At 33.4% G+C, this 23,503-nt stretch overlaps 2 protein-coding genes across 2 annotated transcripts in view; both read left to right on the top strand.

Annotated features, from left to right (window-relative positions):
- LOC147838399 (uncharacterized) lies at positions 1-20,503 on the top strand. The gene is made up of 9 exons (XM_087304819.1): positions 1-145; positions 561-872; positions 3,299-3,361; positions 9,130-9,230; positions 10,966-11,035; positions 11,122-11,448; positions 12,886-13,182; positions 14,998-15,060; positions 19,862-20,503. Exons 1-9 carry the CDS (start codon positions 106-108, stop codon positions 20,020-20,022), a joined length of 1,434 nt encoding a protein of 477 aa, XP_087160945.1. The 5' UTR covers positions 1-105; the 3' UTR covers positions 20,023-20,503.
- The window catches only part of LOC147838394 (uncharacterized), a 900,722-nt gene that overhangs the window by 735,981 nt on the left and 141,238 nt on the right, over positions 1-23,503 (top strand). The gene's annotated exons all lie outside the window — the stretch shown is intronic.

The raw sequence follows: 23,503 nt of genomic DNA, 5'->3' as shown, positions 1-23,503 counted from the left end.
AGTTCATATACAGGCGTTTCTAAGAGATATGTTATTGTTTAAAGCCACACTTACATTGGTAAATTCATGCTATGTAAAATCATTTAAAAAGCTGCTCAACTGGAAATGATTTACACCTTGACTTTATTTTTATTTCATCTGACTGGTAAGTAGAATTTATAAATGCATATTCAGATAAAAACATTGTCAAATGACTGAGATGTAGTTTAAATTCTATTGTATGTTTTGGGGCATGGTGAATAGTTTTAGTCCTATTACTTCGTTTTTTATTTAAATATTTACATGTATCAAAATAATCTATTAAAATATCAGTTAAAATATACTCAACATACTCAGATCCAGTTTTGTGGTTTGAATCAGTAACACAGTTTAACATTTAATTTTAGTGCGATGAAGTAAACATTGTTTCTTAAACTCTGATAGTTTTCAAAAAAAATAATTTCACAAGAAAGAAATGTATAATTTATTCATATTTTCCATCGAGATCACGCCATTGACACAACAATAAACATAAGTGATAAGCCATCGGTGTTAAAAAAATATTCTGTTTGTTTCTGCAGGTGTGTTTGGTGTTGATGAAGTAAAGTCAGTGTCAGTAATGGAAGGGGATTCTGTCATTCTACACACTCATCTTCAAATACTGAAAGATGAAGTGACAGAGTGGACGTTCAACAACACTCTGATTGCTAAAGTGACTGAAGACAATCCTACATACAATAAAGAGGAGAGATTCACTAACAGACTGAAGCTGGATCATCAGACTGGATCTCTGACCATCACAAACACCAGAACCACAGACACTGGAGTATATACATTTACAACCATTATTGACAAAAAACAGCCAACAAAGAGGTTCAGTGTTACTGTTTATGGTGAGTAGAGAATTAGTGTCATTTCTTCAGACCTCTGAGTATACATAATTATCATCATTTTCATAATCCACCACCTCATTACAAGAAAAACCGTTCAGTTCTCATCATAATAACTCATTAAAAGGAATCAAACATTTCATTGAACACTCTGAGAAATGAAGGTACAAAATCTTTCACTAGGACGGTCCCTTTTCAAAAGTATATTTTTTTCCTAGCAGGTCCTCAAAGGTACATATTATTACCTAAAAGTAACTTAATACCTCAGAGTACCTTAAAGCCACAAAAGTGAAACTTAAAGGTACAAAAGTGTACCCTAAAGGTACTAATAGGCCTATTCATTTGTACAGTTCAAAAGTGTACGTTTTGAAAAGATACCACCCAGTGACAGATTTTGTACCTTAATTTTTAAGAGTGAACCAGAATTAATAGTTTAGGCACTGGTTCTGAATCTTTTTGACTCAAATGCCCTACATTATAATCAATACTTGATCAAAAGCTTTTATGTGTCTCAAAAAAAAAAAAAAAAAAAAAAAAATATATATATATATATATATATATATATATATATATATATATATATATATATATATATATATATATATTCAAATTTTAGTTAAGTATCATGAGTTAAATGTTCTTCAGGCAATATTTCATTTTACAACAACATGTATTGCATGTATTATTTCATTTAAAAAATACACACACACACACACACACAAGCACACGCAGACGCACACACACACACACACACACACACACACACACACAAACACACAAACACGGTTAAAGTTAGAATTATTAGCCCCTCAGGATTATTTTCTGACTCAGGCAAGTTTTTGTATATCGATATTTGTTCTGTAAGTAATTGAAAAATAATATTGCTTAAAGGGGCTAATAATTTTGACCTTAAAATGGTTTAGAAAAAATTTTTAAACTATTTTATCATAGCCAAAATAAAACAAATAAGACTTTCTCTTGGAGAAAAAATATTATTAGACATATATATATATATATATATATATATATATATATATATATATATATATATATATATATATATATATATATATATATATATATAAATAAATATAAATATAAATATCCTAATATCCTGGAGGGCCGGTGTCCAACTTGCTTCAACAAACCTGCCTGGGTGTTTCAAGTATACCTAAGACCTTAATTAGCTTGTTCAGGTGTGTTTGATTAGGGTTGGAGCTTAAAAACTGCAGGACACCGGCACTCCAGGAACAGGTTTGGTGACCACTGATATATATATATATATATATATATATATATATATATATATATATATATATATATATATATATATATATATATATATATATATATATATATATATTTATACATTCATACAACAGATCTCAAATCTGATTGGCTGATAGCCGTGATATATTTAAGTAATATCAGCAACTGTATAGCCTCTTTACCCTTTGTGTATTACTCCGCCCAAATACAGCAAGCAAAAAGCAGACACTACAGATTTATAGTGTAAAAGATGCTTGCTCAGGTGTATAACTGTCAGCTCATGATTTGAATCGAAGGCAGAAGAAAGTAGTTCCATATACAAAAGGGTTTTCGAGACTTTCCATGTTTGATTTTGTTTTTATATACACTATTATGCCGTCAAACTGTTGTGTAAAAGCAATATCACACGAGTAGCAGTGCGATATGGCTGTATATCGGCATTGGTGGGGGCACAACACACGCCTCCCACCAGTGCTGATATACAGCCATATCGCACTGCTACTCGTGTGATATTGCTCAAATATATACTCTTAATTTTAAGTCTCAAAAATATTTTGAGCTTTTAACTATACAAAAATATTGTATTTATATCCAGTAGGGGCCCTGGGTTTCCAAAAAACAGTTATATTTAATAAATCAAAATTGATTAATTTGAGAGGTCATTGAAAATATTTTATTCATTTCATAATGGGTGATATATTTTATGGAGATGAGCGCTGGCAGTCAAAAGTTTGTAATGGTTAAAATGTTTCATCATATTCTGACTAATATTATGACTAACACTGCATTTATTTAATCAATAAAATGTATTGAATAATTCTAAAATATATTTTATTCTAGTCATGCAATGCTGAATTTAAGCTGTTATATAAACAAAACATTATTTTAAAAACAGGAAGATGCTACTTGATGTCCCACAGTGTCTTCATGTTTCAGTGGAAATTACATAAAAATAATGTTTCAAGGGTGCTTTAGTAGATCTTTACTTTGAAAGTCACAGCTTCATATTTTTAAATATTCCTTTGTCTTTCTTTTCTTACAAGTTTCTTAAACCATACTTTAAACCTTAATTCAGTGAATAAAAGCTGCTCTCCTTCAACAACAGACTAACTATAAAGAAGCATCTATTTTACCTTTGTTTTACCTGACATTTTTTCAAGCTTCTCCATCACCCACTCCCATCACCTCCCATCCCAATCCTCCATCAACTGTGACTGCCACAGGTAATGAAACAATAAACAGCATCAGTGTGAGCTTGTTATTGCTTTAACTGTGAGTGATAGTAATGTTGTTAAATAGAAGGGTCTGCTATTTAACTGAATTTCTCGCTCTCACTCTGCTGGCCTTTTTCTGTTATTACATCTGAAAGAAAATAGTGTTTTAGATCTTGCTCATGTCAACAGTGCGAGTTTGAATTGTGGTTAGATGTCCACTATAAGCAGAGAGAAAGAGCCGATTATATCTTCACACTTCTCTCAGAAATAACTGCAACTATAGTACATGCGCAAGGTCATAAAGTGCTTCTGGTAAAATGAACAGCTAGATTTGCAGTTTAAAATGTGAGTTCCTCATATAGACTTGTGCGCAGTTAAACCTGTGAGTTTTAAACGCTGAAAATAGTTTAGCAAACTTAAATGTGAGAAAACATTTCAGTTAAAATAACCTTTAAAATTGTATACTGTATTTCGTTTGACTACATTGGCAAGTACAAAACAGTGGACGCCCCCACATGTACTGGTAAAACCATTGACAATCTCTTTTTGAGCTTATTCTTCTTTATCTGCCCGATTATAAAGTCTCTTATACGTAATATAAAACATAGCTGATTAAAAAGAAAGTTAGCAAGTTTGCATAATGCAAGTTAGCACTCAAGACACACACTCAGTCTTATTCCAAGACAAATATGAAGCCAAAACTAAAGATAAATAGCTACTAAAATTGGTAAAATAGCAGTGTTGGTAAAACTTTAACATTTCTTCCTTAAACACACTTAGGTCTTCAGAAGACACAAGGGCATGGTGTTGACGAAATGTTTTCCTTAGTTCAACCAGAAGTTAACTAGATTTATTTATTAAATAACTAATTAAATTTTGTTTTATTAACATCTACACAGTAACAAAAATGCTGATTATTGTTGAGCAGCGTCACAAACTTTCTCTACATTGGTGTGCGCAATGCACATGCCCAAGAAAGAATCCGCAGCTGTTTCCCCTCCAGCCTTCTTTCACCGTCAGTGGAGGAAGAAACTGAAACAGAGATACAGCAAAAACAGTCATGTTGTCGCCATCTCCTGGAGCAATTATATAACAAGGATAGACTAAAATCAATTCTGTGTGATAACAGGCCTGTAGATCATTGTACTGCGTTTTATTGTCAATTAATTAATTAACTACTGTTAGAAAAAGTCAACCTCAGTAATTGTTTTAATGTTAATTTTTAGAGATTACATTAAACTGATTGGTTGATCTGAGTACACTTTTAGAAATAAAAGTACGCAAGCTGTCACTGGGGTGGTTCTTTTTTTAAAAGGTACAAATTTGTACCTAAAAGGTCTATATTAATACCTCAAGGTTACATATTAGTACCTAAAAAGTACAAAAGTGTTTCTCTTAGAATTTGTAGGTACTAATATATACTTTTAAGGTACCAATTTGGACCCTTTAAGTACAAATGTGTACCTTTTGAAAAGGTACCATCCCAGTGACAGCTTGTGTACCTTTACTTCTGAGAGTGTAGCATGATTATAATGATATCAGATCACGTTTAAAGTCTTATTTGTTTCTTTTTAACTTAAATTTTTGCTATTTAATTAATTATTTTAAGCAATTTTGAGTTCTAACAGGTTATTGTTTAAAATTATTACAGCAGCAGACAATATTACACATTTTAGGAATCACAAGAAGTCAAAAGAGTATAACAGGGGAATTTGAGAGACAGTTCCAGATATTTTATTGATTTATTAATGGCTTATATATATATAAGCCATTAATAATATATATATATATAATATATATATATATATATATTTATATACAGAGTTTATAGAGTTTAGTCAAATATTTGTAATGTTTTTTATTCTCTTCTGCTCACTAACACTGCAGCTATTTAATACATTTAATTTTTGCATATATTCTTAAATTAAAATAATACTAGTGATGCAATGCTGAATTAAAGCAGTGATATAAACAAAACATAATTTAATGAATAGCAAGACATTTCTTTATGTTCTTCAGTATCTTCATGTTTCAGTGGAAACTACATCAAAAGGCTGAAATAATGCTGAATATAATGCTTTTTATCTTTGTCTTTTTTTCTTTTAAATTTTTGTATCTGGAAGTTTTCAAAACTATACTTTAAATCTTAAAAATCTGAAAGCTCTCCCTCAGCATATAACAACAGATTGAATAATAAAGCATCTCTCTTTGTTCTATCTAACACATTTAACACATCATTTAAGTAAACAGTGAGATAGCAATGTTGTTAAACAGAAAGCTCTGTTATTTAGCTCCACCTCTCTTTGCCAGCCTTTTTTCTGTTATAACGTCTGACAGTGTTTTGGATCTTGGTCCATGAAGTGCTTCTGGTAAACACAGATAGACTTGCATGCAGTGAAATGTGTGAGTTTCACATGGTGCTAAACGCTGAAGATGAACTCCTATCCGATATGAGAAAACATTTCAGCAGTAAAAAATCCCTTTAATATTCTAAAATGTATTTCATTTACATTTACATTTGACTAAAGTTGCAGATAATGGCTGTCCATGTAATAAAACCATTGACAATCTCTTTTTAAGTACATTTTACTTCATCTGCCAGGTTATAAAGTCCATTATACATGTAAAGTACAAAACAATGTTGATTAAAAAGGCAGTTAGCAAGTTAGCACCAAGTGTGCCGCAAGCCTGCGTTTGAGTGAAGGTCTCGGCCGTTAGATCGCCCCCTGGGGGCTGGCTGCAGTACAAGTCATAAAGCCCGCCTCCTCCGTGTTAATGAAGGAGACTTGAGCCCAAATAAAAAAAATTATTTCACTTGCAATAAAATGCCCTGAAAGATGGTTCTGGTCGATTAAGGCACTGGTTATTGTGCTGAAATAGGTGCAGATCTTCATTTTTGTAAACAGTTTGTTTTTAGCAGTAATTTAATGCTGGGCGTGTCATCGTGATTGACAGTTTCTCAAAGCAGCGCGTCTGAGCTTCGGCAGGAGACTGAAGTGTTATTATTCGATTTCTGTGTTATTTTACCATGACAAAATGAGTTCAGCAGTAAACTATAGTTTCTGACATACATGATCCTGGTGGAACACTGTTTATTCGTTAAGGTCAGGGCTTTTTTCGGGCTTTATTAATTTGCTGATACACGCCTGATCACCCAGATAGCAAAATACACTCGAGCCAGTTCCGGCTAGATTCTCGCCTGCCGGATACTTACCCCTCAGAGCTCAGACTGACTAACTTACCTCTGCTGGACCTACCCCGGATGCCTGGACTCACTGCCCGATTCCAGCCCGAGTCAATCGAGCCAGATGCGGCGGCCGAGCGAGCCGGTGCTGCCGCATGCGAGCCGGAATCAGCCCGCGACGCCGCGAGTAGGTTATGCGCTGCGGCCCGGAGCTGGCGCGATTGAATATATAAAACCCTCATATTTGTTAACGTTATTACATCCATTTGTGTTTATATGACAGCAAACACATGCTGAGAAGTTCGGGGGGCGTGGTTGATTTTACATAAATCGTTTGGTTGGAAGCTCGACTCTGCTCATTTTCGCGGCTCCTCCTCTGGCTCCATCAGACAGTCCTTCTGCGCATGTCAAGGCTCCAATTTCAGCAGTCTTTTGCGACAGTTTGTGCCCGTCAAGCAGGCGTTTTGCCCTCAAGGCGTTCAATGGGAAAAAGGGCTGTCGCGTCGTCCATATTTTTTACAGTCATTGGTTAGCACTCCTGAAAACAGGGTCGGCCCGTGGCATAGGGCGCTATACATCCAGGGGGCGCCAGAAATGAGTGCGGTTAAGTTGGTTTTGTTTTCGATATTCCTGACACATTCAGTGATAGACGACAAAACCTCAAAAACCTCTTACCCTAAAAAGATCTAAAGTGTGTTTCCTACAAAAGACAAAGCTGGTTATGTTTCCAAGCTGTCTTTTTCTTTTTTTTTTTTTTGCTCGACATTACGACCACTGCCCTGTTTAAGCGTTAAAAGTACTTTTTTTTTTTCGTTTTTTTTGGCTCCGTCCTGCGTGTTTTATTTTAAACAACTAATTTTCTCTTAAATGAGCACAAACAGTTACTAATGTAAGCGAATGCTTCATTATAAGTCTGTGCATTCTTACATTAACACCTCTGTTATCAAGCAAAACACAATGAGATTCATCTGCTGCTCTTCACTAAATAACTATAGTAACTTTAATCAATATGCAAATACAATTAAAAGTGAAGTAGATTTTATAGTTTAATTTAATTTCTGTATAGGCCATTGGTTTTAATAGACTAAACCTTTTATTTTGTTGTCAATATGTTTGCTATGTATTCTATCATTTAAAGCTATTTGTTGTCCCATATTTTTTTACATCCCAACGTAGACAGATTGATAATCACTAAATAGCTAGTGCTATCGGTTAGTTTAAACCGTAATGTTTCAGGTAATGTTATGGAAGGGCATAGTTACGGAAAATAGTAATGTAACTACCCCCATCATCTTCCTCAAGCAAATGTGTAAATATTAGATCTATTCAGCAATACGTTAATTGCATTGGCACATTTATCTAACATTTTCCCAGCTTGTAGTAGTCGATCAAAAAGCGATTTAGTTTCTTATGACTTTACTCTAGCAGTGGAATTTACTGCGATGTGACGGGGCGCCACCTGAAATCTTGCCTAGGGCACCAAATTGGTTAGGGTTGGGCCGGCCTGAAAAACTCCCAAGTCTGACTCCAAGACTAATGTATGATGCAAAAAATTAAGATAAATAGCTTCTAAAATGAGTAGATTAGCAGTGTTGGTAATACATTTCCACATTCCTTTCTTAAACACACCCACAATGCCCTCAGAAGACACAAGCACAAGCGTTCACTTTCTAGAAATGCTTTCTTTAGTTCAGCCAAATGTTAACGAGATTTACTTATTAAATTACCTATCAATCTGCGTTTTATTAACATCTACACTTACCCCAACCCTAAATCTTCCCTAAAAGTAACATGGTATTGCGCAGTGTCACAAAACTTACTCTGCATTTGATGTGCGCATGCCCAAGAATCCGCAGTTGTTTCCCCTCCAGACTTTTTTACCGTCAGCGGAGGAAGAGACTGATATGTTGCATAATCAGTCAGTCGCCATCTCCTGGACCAATCATGTAACATGCATAGGCCCTTTATTAGATCTCATACTGTCAATCATGGTAATACTTCAGTAAATTGTACATAAATGAATATTTGAATAAATGTGAAATAAAAGGCCTCGGTCAGCTTTTGTAAATTTCGCACTTAAAATGATATAAGCTAAAAAGTAGGCCAATATATGATTTACCCGTATTTTATTCATACTAATTTTACATGTACCACCTCAGTGTGGATTAAAAAAAACTTTAAAATACTTTAGGTAAATTAATTTAAGATAAGATTATACCAACCATCCAAGGACTTCTACAACATATAAACTATTAATACACAAATACACTTCATTGAACATGTACACATAGACATCACATTTTACTACAGACTATATAACTGCATGTTAACTGTTTATATGTCCACCCTATACACAACTCCTTATCCTGTATAAGTTTCATTGTAATGCAATAATGCAATATATAATGCTTTGAAACAATAATTATTTTGAATAGCGCAATACTAATAAACTTGAATTGAAAATGTATGATTCAATAAGCTAGTGAACTGAAATGAATAGCTTGTGTAATATATGTGCAATATAATAATTTATTTAAAGTTGAGATCTGTGAATGACTGAGTTGAACTGAGCGTCATTTTTGTTTCTTCTCAGAGTCAGACTGCAACCTCTGTTTTGACTCGACTGAAGCTGTGATCCGATTGGTCGTCACAGCTCTGATGGGCGTGGCTGCTTTGGCTGCTGTTGTTGTTCTGGTTTATGACATCAAAACCAGACAAGAAGAAAGAATCAACACCACTAGCTTTAGAGACTGATGAATCACATATTGTAAACAACGTAATTTTGTTAAAATGTACAAATATTTTTAAGCAACAGTTAGGTATAGTAATATATGTATTATGATTACCAGTTCCGTAGCCCTCGCAGATCGCTGGAGAACACTCCATCGTTCAAATGAACTACATGTCCCGCCATGCACTGCACTCACACACCAGTTCCAGGTCACCCCTTGATTACGCACTGACAGTTGAAGCTGTTGAAGACTTATTTCTTGGATGGTTTACATCACACACACATCCATTGCTGAGTCTTGTTTCCATAGTGTACATTTCATAGTGTTTTCCTAGTCTTGCCCTGACCCTGTGTTTGATTACTGTTTGTGTTGTTTTGCCGCCAGCCTTGACCATTTGCCTGTGACTTCGACTTCTCTGTTGGATTATCTGTATGCTCCCAATTGTCCCTGCTTGGACCAAATCTGCCTTACTCTTAATAAACTTAATATTTGGATCTGCATCTTTGTTGCCAACCCCAGTCATTGTTTCATTATGTCATTTAAAAAAAAAGCAAATCATTTGAGATTCCATTAAACCTTAAAACTTTTAATTTATCTCAGGTTGATTTTATTTCTATTTACTATTTCTTTTTCCTTTATACCTCTAGATATAGCAAAAGTGCAATCTCGATTTATTATTTTATTATATTGAATGTTAATGATATATATTTCGATATAAGTTGTTAATGCTTCCAGATTTAAAAGAGTACCCCAACAATGACTGAAGCCACAAAAATTAGAGGATCCATTAAATGGCATAACATAGTTTTGGCCGATAAATTTTCTGTGGCTGAAAATTCGGTGCATCTCTAATATTAACACACTTTTAGATTCGCATTGTTGTACATTTCTGCTATGTGGTTGGCTGTTATCAATATAGAGGAAAAAACGTAAAATTTATCACGATTTGATATAATATCGTTTATCAGCAAGGCCCTAGCTGGAATAGTTGGTGGCTCATTCCGCTGTGGCGACTCCTGATAAAAATGGACTAAGCTAAAGGAAAATGAATGAATGAATCTAACAAGTAAAGTAATGTGTAAATAAATAAATGTAAATAAAACTTGGAAAATGAAATAATGTAAGAAAATAGAACAAATAGTTTGGTATGACTTTATTTTTACGTATTCTCACTATTAACTTGTTGCTAATAACCTGCCTATTATTAATATATAGGCTGTTTATTCATACTTATCAGCTACATATTCTGCATGATCATATTTTACACCCCTAATAACCAATAACTTACCTTACCTTAATAATACCTTATTAATTTTTAACAAGCAGCAAAATAGATATTTATTGAGTTAAAAGTCATATTAATGGTTTGTAAATAGTGAGAATTGTATCCTAAAATTAAGTTACCAATATTTTTATACCCATTTATAATATTAACTTTGTGAAATAAGAATTGAGTCTTTATGAAAAAAGATCTCTTCCATTTTGCACATCTCGCACACAAGGATGATGATATAGTCAAGTTTAAAAGCCTGGAAACCGCTGTTAAAGATTGTGTCATATGATGACGAGACACAGTGGGGGGTGATGTCTCTTCATATGCACAATCACACTTTATCAAACACCTCCAACATGCGGAAGAGTTTCTTTCTAAACCTCAAACTATTTCATTACATTCATTTAAGATCATAGATTGATTTTATCTCCAGCTGGTGAAGATGATGTTGCACATTTCTTTCCTCCCTCTGTGTTTGTGTTATCTGCAGCCTGGTGAGTTTTTAAGGTGTTATGTCTCACTTCTTGTTCACTTCAAATGGTTTAGAAGATTTAAAACAGCTGCTATTAATCTTGTTAAGCAGGTGTTTTTGGCGTCGATACAAATGAAGTGAAGAGTGTTTCAGTGAAGATGGGAGAATCAATAAATCTACACACTGATGATGAATTACAGTCATATTTCAGTATAGAGTGGTGGTTTGGAGGCAGCCGCATCGCTAGAATCAAGAGAGGAATCCTGGACAGTCCTCAATATGAGGATGAGAGATTCACTGACAGACTGATCATGGACAAGCAGACTGGATCCCTGACCATCATCAACACCAGAAGAAAAGATGAAGGAGTTTATGAACTAGCCATCACTACTGACAATGAGGAGTCAACCAGGAGATTCAATCTTACTGTTAATGGTAAGTAGACTTACAGTGTTATATTGCTCCTCTACCCTTCATAGTCTTACATATTTTAAAGCTTGGCATTACTACAGAAACATTTGTAGTTATATACATTTATAAAATATGGATAAAAATAACCAACGGGAGCCCAGGTTTTCCAAAGAAAAGTGATATTTTAATGCTGTTCAATTAATTAGTTTAAGCAGTTTTGAGTTGAGAGAGTCGCTGTGCTCTAACAGGTTATTATGGATTATTTACAGCAGGAGACAATAGTACACATTTTAGGCCTTGCAAGAAGTCAAAAGAGTATTACAAGTGAATTGGAGAGATTGTTCCAGATACTTTATTAATTTCTTAATAGGAGATATATTTGTCAGAGATGAGTTCTGATGGTCAAATGTTTACAGTTGTTTATTCTCTTCAGCTCACTAACACTGCCTTTATACGCATTTTTAAATTGTTTTTAATTTTTGAATACATTTTAAAATGTAATTTATTTTAGTGATGCAATACTAAATTTAAGCTGTGATATAAACAAAACATTATTTTAAAAATAGAAAAACGTGTAGGCTACACTCCAAGAAAAAAGTTTGGCAGCTTGTTAAAAGTATTTATTTAAAATGAGCTGCAAAATCCCAATCCTTGTTTTATGTTTGATTCACCTAAATTTGTAAAAAGTGAACTTGATCAATTTGTTTGGACAGCATGAATGAATTGTGTGGAAGCCTGCATTTGATTAACAGTGCACTTGATGTCTCAAACTTTATGCTAGGTCTCAATTTATTTTCTTCTGTTCTATCTATATTTCTGGCATTTTCAGAAAATCCTCCATCATCTGCAAGTGCCACAGGCAATGACACTCATATATTCAGATAAACAGCACAACTGTGAGCTTGATATTGTCTGCACACATCAGTTAAGTGATTTTGATAGTACTGATGTGAACCAGGGGCTGTTTACACTGACTTTAAATTCAGAGTAAATTACTGGTTAATATTTGCATTGCTTTCACAGTAAAATACTGTATGCAAATTCACAACAAACAGTAATTTATTTCTATTTTGTTACGTTAAATTAATGTGAAATTACAGCCACATAGTTTAACTTCACAGTTGGGGCATGAGGTATATCTTTAGTCCTGGTACTGTTTACTTCATGTTTTTCATTGAATTAATTACATGTATCTAAATGATCTATTTAAAATGACCTACTCAAGATACTCAGATCTAGTTTTGTGATGTGGATCAGTAACACCTTTAAATGTTAATTTTAGTGCAATGCAAGTCAACATTTATTTCTTAAACCCTGATAGTTTTCAAGAAAACCAAATTTCAAAAGAAAGTAATGTATTATTTATTTATATTTTCCATCGAGATCACGCCACTGACACAACAATAAATGTCAGTGATGAGCCATCTTGTGCTAAATAAAGTTTTGTGTTTGTTTCTGCAGGTGTGTTTGGTGTTGAAGTGTCAGTAATGGAGGGAGATTCTGTCACTCTACACACTGATCTTCAAATAGAGAAAAATGAAACGCTTGCGTGGAAGTTCAACAACACTCGCATTGCTAAAGTGACTGGAGACAATACTACATATGAAGATGAGAGATTCACGAACAAATTGAAGCTGGATCATCAGACTGGATCTCTGACCATCACAAACACCAGAACCACAGACTCTGGAGTATATATATTTAGAACTATGATTAAGAATGAGGAGACAACAAAGACATTCAGTGTTACGGTTTATGGTGAGTAGAGAATTAGTGTCATTTCTCCCAACCTCTGAATATTCATAATTATCATCATTTTCATAATCCACCACCTCATTACAAGAAAGACAGTTCAGTCCACATCATAATATATCATTACAAGTGGGAAAAGGAATAAAAAATTTCAGTGAACACTCTCAGAAATGCAAATGCACTCTCAGAAATCTGTCACGGGGACGTCCCTTTTCAAAGAGTATATTTTGTTCCTAACAGGTCCTCAAAAGTACATATTATTATCTAAAAGTAACTTAATACCTCAGAGTACCTTTTAAAGCCACACAAGTAAAACTTAAAGTAAAGTGTACCCTAAAGGTACTAGTGTTCACCAGGCTGTGCAGTTTAATACCTTTTAAAAAGGAACCGCCCCAGTGACGGATTTTGTCTCTTAATTTCTGAGAGTGACCCAGAATAGTGTAGTACAAATAGTTTAGGCAGTGGTTCTGAATCTTTTTTACACAAAGGCCCTCCGCTGTATTTAATGATTGTTCAAACGCTTTTATGTGTCATTTTGTCCTTTTCATAAAATGTCCATACAGCGTTATCATTACAACAAAAATATAGATATTTTTCAGATTTTAGTTGAGTGTCAGGAGTTAAATGTTCTTCAGGCATTACTTTATTTTTGCATGGATTATTCCATTAAAAAAAAAAAAAAAAAATATATATATATATATATATATATATATATATATATATATATATATATATATATATACAGATGAAGTTAGAATTATTAGCCCCCTTAAAAATTTTATTTTGTTCTTATTTAAATATTTTCCAAATGATGTTTAACAGAGCATATACAGTTGAAGTAAGAATATTATTAATAATAATAATAATAATGGGGCGAGGCAGTGGCGCAGTAGGTAGTGCTGTTGCCTCACAGCAAGAAGGTCGCTGGGTTGCAGGTTCGAACCTCGGCTCAGTTGGCGTTTCTGTGTGGAGTTTGCATGTTCTCCCTGCTTTACGTCGGTTTCCTCCGGGTGCTCCGATTTCCCCCACAGTTCAAAGATATGCTGTACAGGTGAATTGGCTAGGCTAAATTGTCCATAGTGTATGACTGTGTGTGTGAATGTGTGTGTGGATGTTTCCCAGAGATGGGTTGCGGCTGGACGAGCATCCGCTGCGTTAAAACGTGCTGGATAAGTTGGTGGTTCATTCAATAAAGGGACTAAGCCAACAAGAAAATGAATGAATGAATGAACTACACAAATATTTGTAGTTATATCCAGAGTAGGGGCCCTGGTTATCCAAAAAAAAAAAAAACGGTAATATTTAATAAATCAAAAGTGGTGAATTCGAAAGGTCGTTTAAAATATTTTATTGATTCATAATGGGTGAAATATTTTATGGAGATGAGTACTCACAGAGAAAAGTTTGTAATGGTTAAAATGTTTTATTATATTCTGACTAATATTCTGATTAACACTGCATTTATTTCATCAATTAAATGTATTAGATTTTTTTTAAATATATTTTATTCTAGTGATGCAATGCTGAATTTAAGCTGTTATAGAAACAAAACATTATTTTAAAAACAAAAAGATGCTACTTGATGTCCCACAGTGTCTTCATGTTTCAGTGGAAATTACATAAAAATAATGTCGAGGCACTTCAGTAGATCTTTACTTTGAACGTCACAGCTTCATATTTTTTAATATTCTTTTTGTCTTTCTTTTCTTACAAGTTTCCTAAATACTTTAAAGCTTAATTCAGTGAGTGAAAGCTCTCCTTCAACAACAGACTGACCATAACGAAGCATCTCTCTTATGTTTTACCTGACATTTTTCCCAGCCTATCAATCACCCACTACCATCACTTCCAATCCCAATCCTCCATCAACTGTGACTGCCACAGGTAATGAAAGATCAACAGCATGACTTTGAGCTTGTTATTGCTTTAACAGTGAGTGATAGTAATGTTGTTAACCAGAAAGGTCTGTTATTTAGCTCAATCTCTCTCTACTGAACTTTTCCTGTTATTACATCTGAAAAAAATACTGTATTAGATCTTGCTCATGTTTTGACCTGCAGGAGCATTATTAACAGTGCAGAAAACGAGCATGCTTGACTTGTGGTTAAATGTCCACTATGAGCAGAGAGAAAGAGCTGATTATGTATTCACACTTCTCTCAGAAATAACTGCAACTATAGAACATGCGTGAGGTCATGAAGCGCTTCTGGTAAATAAACAGCTAGATTTGCAGTTTAAAGTGTGAGTTCCTCATACAGACTTGCATGCAGTTAAATGTGTGAGTTTTAAACACTGAAGATAGTTCGGCATATTTAAATGTGAGAAAACATTTCAGTTTAAATTTCCTTTTGATTTTGCATATTTATTTTTTGATATTGGCTAATACAAAACAATGGACGCCCCCACGTGTGCTGGTAAAATCATCGACAATCTCTTTTTAAGCTCATTCTTCTTCATCTGCCAGGTTATAAAGTCTCTTATACGCAATAAAACAATGTTGATTAAAAGGTTAGCAAGGTGGTGATGCAATTAGCACTCAAGACAAAACACACACTCAGTCTGATTCCAAGACCAATATGAAGACAAAAATAAAGATAAATAGCTTCTAAAATGAGTAGAATAGCTTATAGTTGGTAGAATAGTAGAATAGTAGAATAGTTGGTATTTTTTTCACATTCCTTCCTTAATCCACAACGCCCTCAGATGCTCACAATGCCCTTTCTAGAAATGTTTTCTTCAGTTCAGCCAGGACTGAACGAGATTTATTTATTAAATTACCTATTGGATTGTGTTTTATTAACATCTACCCTTACAGTAACATAAATGGTGATTATTGTTGTGCAGCGTCACAAACTTACTCTACATTGATGTGCGCAACTGCGCATGCCCAAGAATCGCTGCCCTTCCCCCTTTTACCGTCAGTGGAGGAAGAAACTGAAACAGAGATACAGCAAAAACAGTCATGTTGTCGCCATCTCCTGGAGCAATTATGTAACAAACATGCATAAAATAAAATAAATTCTATGTGATAACAGGTCTTCTTATTAGATCTGTTAGTCTGTCGATCGTTTATTGTGAATAAATAAATAAACAAACAAATAAATAAATGAATAAATAAAGGTTAGAACCAGTGGAGAAAAGCCCTTTGTCAGCTTTTGATAATTTCCCATTACTGGTTTTAAAATGAAAGTATAGGCCTACACAAGATTTAGGATTATTTAAATAATATATTTTTTTCACATATTGTAAACAATGTAATTTTGTTAAAATGTAAAAATATCTTTCAATTTGGTATTGTAATAAATGTTATATTAAAATTTCAAGTTATTTGAGATTACATTACTTGAACCTTATTTTAAATCTCAGGCTGATTTTATTTCTATTTTCTGTTTTTTATTTATTTTTTCTTTGTTGTTTTGCCGCCTGCCTCGACAAAATCTGTGACTTCAACTATTTAGTTGGATTATCTGTATGCTACCGTTTGTTCCTGCTTGAACCTTTTCTGCCTGATTAATCCTAATAAACTGCATTTGGATCCACACCTTTGTTGCCAACCCCAGTCATTGTTTTAATGTTATTTAAAAATATGTATATATTTTTAGAACACATTAAACCGTTAACTTTGAGTTTATCTCAGGCTGATTTTATTTCTATTTTCTGTTTAATATTTTCCCCTTCATTTCTCTATATCTGTGATCTGATTGGCCATCTCTGCGCTTATCGGTGTGGCTGTTGGTTGATCTAAGTACACTCTCAGAAATAAAGGTACACAAGCTGTCACTGGGGTGTTACCTTTTCAAAATGTACAAATTTGTACCTAAAAAGTCTATATTAATACCTCAAGCGTACATATCTCCTTTTAAAATATGTAGGTACTGATATATACCTTTGAGGTATATATTTGACCCTTCAAGTACAAATGTGTACCTTTTGAAAAGTAAATAAATCAATTGGAGAAAAAAAAATCTATTTAGTATAAATTTTATTAATTCCTTCCCACATTATAATTCGGTCTTTATATACTTATTTGCTTTCCCTTTCATTCTATTCGTTCTCCTTTTCTGTCTCTCTCAATGCTATTTATTCAATTTATTATTATTATTTATCTTTTTTTCTTTTTATTATTATTATTTATTATTATGCATATTATTATTTTTGTTATTATTATTATTAAATATTTTTATACCAATTCTTCCCCTGACCAGTCCAACAACAGATAAGGGAAAAAAAGGGGGAGAGGAGGAAGAAGAGAAAAAAGGAAAAAGAAAAAAAAACATTCAGAAAAAAATAAAAAAGAAAAGAAAAGGTACCACCCCGGTGACAGCTTGTGTACCTTTATTTCTGAGAGTGTAGCATGATTATAATGATATCAGAACATGTTTTAAGTATTTTTTGTTTCTTATTACATTTTAATGTTGTTAAATTAATAATTTAAAGCAATTTTAAGTTCTAACAGGTCATTGCTTGAAATTATTACAGCAGCAAACAAAATTACACATTTTAAGAATCGCAAAAAGTCAAAAGAGGATTACAGGTGAATTTAAGAGACAGTTCCAGATATTTTATTGATTTATTAATGGCTGATATATATTTTTTAGAGTTTAGTACTGGCAGTCAAATATTTGTAATTTTTTTTTTATTCTCTTCTGCTAACTAACAACACTGCAGCTATTTAATACATTTAATTTTGGCATATATTTTAAAATTAGATGTATACTATTGTTGCAATGCTAAATTTAAGCTGTGATATAAACAAAAGATCATTTAAAGAATAGCAAGACACTTCTTTATATTCTTCGGTGTGCTTCATGTTTCAGTGGAAACTACATCAAAAGGCCGAAATAGTGCTGGATATAATGCTTTTTATCTATCCGTCTTTTTTTCTTTTCTATTTTTGTATCTGGAAGTCTCCAAAACTTTGCCTTAAATCTTAATTCAGTGAGTGAAAGCTCTTCCTCAGCATATAACAACACTCACTAAAGCAGCATCTCTCTTTGTTTTATCCAACACATTTAACACATCATTTAAGTGGACGGTGAGATTGAGGGAGTATTGTTGTTAACCAGAAAGCTCTGTTATTTAGTAATTTTTATTTTTTCTGTTATAACATCTTAGTTTTTTTTTTTTTTGATCTTGCTCATGTTTTGACCTGCATGAGCATTATTAAAAGTGCAAGCTTGACTTGTGGTTAGATGACTATGAGCAGAGAGAAAGAACTGATTATATCTTCACACTTCTCTCAGAATTAACTGTAACTATAAGATATGTTAGACTTGCATGCAGTTAAATGTGTGACTTTCACATGATGCTAAACACTGAAGATGAGCTCTGCGTATCTGAATGTGAGAAAACATTTCAGCAGTTAAAAATTTCCTTTTATTCTAAACTGTATTATTAATTTGACTAAAGTTGCAGATAATGGCTGTCCATGTAATAAAACCATTGACAATCTCTTTTTCAAGTACAATCTTCTTCATCTGCCACGTTGTAAAGTCCAGTGTACATGTAAAGTACAAAACAATGTTGATTAAAAGGACAGTTAGCAAGTTGGTAGCCTAGAACGCAATTAGCACTCCTGAAAAACTCCCAAGTCTGACTCAAAGACCAATATGATGCAAAAAATAAAGATAAATAGCTTCTAAAATGAGTACAATAGCAGTGTTGGTAACGTTAATACTTTTTCACATTCCTTTCTTAAACACTTCCAATGCCCTCAGAAGACACGAGCACGTGGCATTCACTTTCTAGAAATGATATCTTTAGTTCAGCCAGATGTTAACGAGATTTATTTATAAAATTACCCATCAATCTGCGTTTTATTGACATCTACACCTACACCAACCTTCCCTAACAGTAAACATAGTATTGTGCAGTGTCACAAAACTTACTCTACATTGATGTGCGCATGCCCAAGAATCCTCAGCGGTTTCCCCTCCAGACTTTACCGTAAGAGGAGGAAGAGACTGAAGCTGAATAATCAGTCTCTTGTCGCCATCTCCTGGAGCAATTATGCAACATGCATAGGCCTTTATTAGATCTCATACTGTCGATCATGGTAATACTTCAGTAAATTGTACATAAATAAATATTAGAATAAATGCTAAATAAAAGGCCTCGGTCAGGTTTTGCAAATTTCGCACTTAAAATGATATAAGCTAAAAAAGTAGGCCTATATATGATTTACCCGTATTTTATTAATACTAATATTACATGTACCACCTCAGTGTGGATTAAAAAAACGTTTAAATACTTTAAGTAAATTAATTTAAGATAACATTATACCAACCATCCAAGGACTTCTACAACATATACACTATTAATACACAAATACACTTCATTAAACATGTACACATAGACATCACATTTTACTATAGACTAAATAACTGCATGTTAACTGTTTATATGTCCACCCTATACACAACTCCTTATCTTGTATAAGTTTTATTGTAATGCAATAATGCAATATATAATGCTTTGCTTTATAATGCAATATATAATGCTTTGAAACAAAAATTATTTTGAATAGCGCAATACAAATAAACTTGAATTGAAAATGTATGATTCAATAAGCTAGTGAATTGAAATGAATAGCTTGTGTAATATATGTGCAATATAATAATTCTGTTAAAGTTGAGATCTGTGAATGATTGAATTGAACTGAGCGTAATTCTTTTCTTCTTCTCAGAGTCAGTCTGCAACCTCTGTTTTGACTCGACTGAAGCTGTGATCCGATTGGTCGTCACAGCTCTGATGGGCGTGGCTGCTTTGGCTGCTGTTGTTGTTCTGGTTTATGACATCAAAACCAGACAAGAAGAAAGAATCAACACCACTAGCTTTAGAGACTAATGTATCACATATTGTAAACAATGTAATTTTGTTAAAATGTACAAATATTTTTAAGCAACAGTTAGGTATAGTAATATCTGTATTATGATTACCAGTGACGTAGCCCTCACAGATCGCTGGAGAACACTCCATCATTCAAATGAACCCACCATGCACTGCACTCACACACCAGTTCCAGGTCACCCCGTGATTACACACAGACAGTTGAAGCTTTTAATGTCTGATTCCTTGGACTGTATACATCACACACACATCCATTGCTGAGTCTTGTTTCCAGAGTGTACACTTCATAGTGTTTTCCTTGTCTTGCCTTACCATGTTTTTGATCATGTGTTTGTTTACTGTTTATGTTGTTTTGCTGCTTGCCTTGACCATTCGCCTGTGACTTCTACTTCTCTGTTGGATTATCTGTGTAGTACTGTTTGTCCAGTTTGAACCTAATCTGCCTGACTAATCTTAATAAACTGCATTTGGATCCACACCTCTGTTGCCATCTCCAGTCTTTGTATACAATTTTCAAATTATTTGAATTACATTAAACCTTAAACTTTTAATTTATCTCTGATTGTAATGATATCAAAACATGTTTGAAGTCTTTTTTTTGTTTCTTTCTTTTGTAAGGATGGCTATATCTCTTCATAATATTAAACTCTAAAAACTGTTATGCAACTTCACACGAGACAAAATCATGGGAATGGTCATTCACTAAAACAATAAACTTTCTAATCTGAGAAGAAGATCGGCTAGGAAACCAGTTGTTCAGGTTGTCTCGATCATGCATCCTAAGCCTCCATCTTTGCCCTAGATCTTTATATATATATTGGATGTTTACAAAAGCATTTTGATATTGATAAAGGTGTCTGCAACCTTTGTGAAGCATCAGATCACCTTAATATTAACTGTCAAAACATGTTTATGACTGCATAAATGTAGTTGCTTTTAAAAAAAAAAAAGTGTGTGCATGTCTATTATCATGCACAAGTTGTACTAAAGCGATCTAAAAAGTTCATATCAATAAGTTTTCTCTTTGCACCACCATCATTTTGCTCACATGGATAATTGAATGTTAATCAGATGATGTCATCACGCTGCTGTGCCGTCAGCCAACCATTGCATTGCTGATCATGATTTCGAGGATTGTGAAGTCCTTCAATACACACGCATCAATCTCAGATCAGTTTATCCAGACATTTTAATCTGGTTCCCGAACTTGTTTGAAGAACCAAATTAGCCAGAGATCAGTTATCAAGATAAACAGATCCAGGATCTGCCAAATAATCTTAGATCATTTAAGTGAGGTACGAAGAATGAACCCCAGGTAGAGACTGAGACACAGCAAAAACAGTCACTTGCCATCTCCTGGAGCAATTATGTAACATGCAGGCTAAAGTCAATTCTCTGTGATTGCCGGTGTTGTGCCGAGAAATGCACCCCTGCCATAAAACGCACCCCTTCACTTTCTTTAGCATTCTCAGTCTACATTAAAAAAAACAAAGGTCATAAATGATCAAAACAGGCTAATATGATTATTATTTCGATGGATTAAGCAAGAACAAGAAGTGAAATGCATTTTAAAACTAGTTTTAAAAACAATGAAAAATAAAAATATGGATTGCAGTATAGTCTGATGTAATGAACCTGTTTCTAAAATTAGGCATTTTGGTGGGTTTTACACAAAAGAACACAAATTGTTTGTAGTTTTTAATTAAACCACACAGTAAACAATTCACTTTAATCAATCTAATTAGTATTGTATTTAAATTTAATCTCTTTTTGTATTTAAATATAGATCTTCTGTAAGGGAAGAGTATCAAACTCACGTCAGTCACTGTTATTAGTTGTCATAACTCTATTATTCTTTTTTTTTAAAAACCAATTTACTATACACATTTCAGAGGCGGTGCGTTTTACGGCAGGGGGGCATTGCTTGGCACAACACCGGTATACACCTTGATTAGATCTCATACTGTCGATTAAGGTTACTGAATTTAGTTGTTTTTAAAAAATGTAAATAAATAAATAGAACCAGTCGAGAAAAGGCCACTGACAGCTTTTGTAAATTTCATATTAGGGGTTTTAAAATGATGTTTTTTCATCATGTCGGAGTTGCTTTCTGTCTTATTTGCTTTTTGTTTATTCTGACATTTAACCCTGGTTATCCTTCTCTAAAACAAAATGACCAAGAGTGGGCCAGGAAAAGCAGCTCATTTGCATTTAAAGATATAAGCACAAAAACAGATGCAATTTCCTCTGACCAAAATATTTGACATTTTCAGCCGGGTAGCTATAACAAATGATCTTATTTCAGCCGTTTGGGCTTCATCAGGCCATTGCTCAGGATCTGTCCAAGTTAGTTTTTCTGGTGTGTTCCATATTTCCATGCTTCTTCTCAGGTTAACACTGAAGCTCTTTGGCCCGATTCAGCATGTAGAGTCAGTGTCAGCTGTCAACTCAAGAGAGTGCTCTGATTGGTTATTCAACAGTGCAAGAACAAAAACTGAAGAGATGTAAACAAGTAAACAATTCACGTCAATAATACAAAGAATCCAGCAGTAAATTCACCATATTTCTCAAATGTTTGCAAACGATATGATTATTACATCATATAAATTTGCACAATCCCTCAATTGTAAGTGACAATCCCTGTGATAATGGCACTAAACACTTTATTCACGCTTTGCGCTCATTTAATCTTTTAGTTCAAATTTGTTAAATGAGTTAGAATAACTTAAAACAGATTATTGCCACCCACAGGTGTGGAAAGACACACCCTCTCAGGCAGACACAAAACGTGCACTCTTGTTTCAGTCCGCTGCCACCTGTTTGGTGTGCTTATGGGCTGCTTTTTGGTGCAGACACAGGCCCAGATTAATAATTCAGATGCCCCTGGGCACAATGTCTTGTGGGCCCCCTATAGCTGCACCCCATAGTTGAATTAAAAATAAGATTAATATAATATTTAAAAAAAAAAAAATATATATATATATATATATATATATATATATATTTTTTTTTATATATATATATATATATTTTTATATATATTTTTATATATATATTACATATATATATGTATATATATATATATATATATATATATATATATATATATATATATATATATATATATATATATATATATATATATATATATAATGTATTGCCCACATTTTTTTTAAATAAAAAATATACAGTACATATATTTCTCGTCTACAGAGATTTAACTTATTTTTAAAGCATTTAAAGCACACTTTGAAAAAATATATACTTATACAGCTAGGGAAAAATTTATGGATTTTAATATACTTGTTCATGTTCACTGAAGCAGTACCAACATTTATATTTAAGGGTATTTTTAATGTATAACTTCTTCAAACGTCCAATGCACATGATTTGGATAACACCTATCCAATCCAGTTCTAGGAATCTGAGTCTTCTATAATACACACACTTATTAATGATTCCTACTTGTCTTTCTTGT

The sequence above is a fragment of the Danio rerio genome, chromosome 22 (genome assembly GCF_052040795.2).
Source record: "Danio rerio strain M-AB ecotype USA chromosome 22, GRCz13ab, whole genome shotgun sequence".
Lineage (NCBI taxonomy): Eukaryota > Metazoa > Chordata > Actinopteri > Cypriniformes > Danionidae > Danio > Danio rerio.
This window is presented reverse-complemented; position numbering and strand designations above follow the sequence as displayed.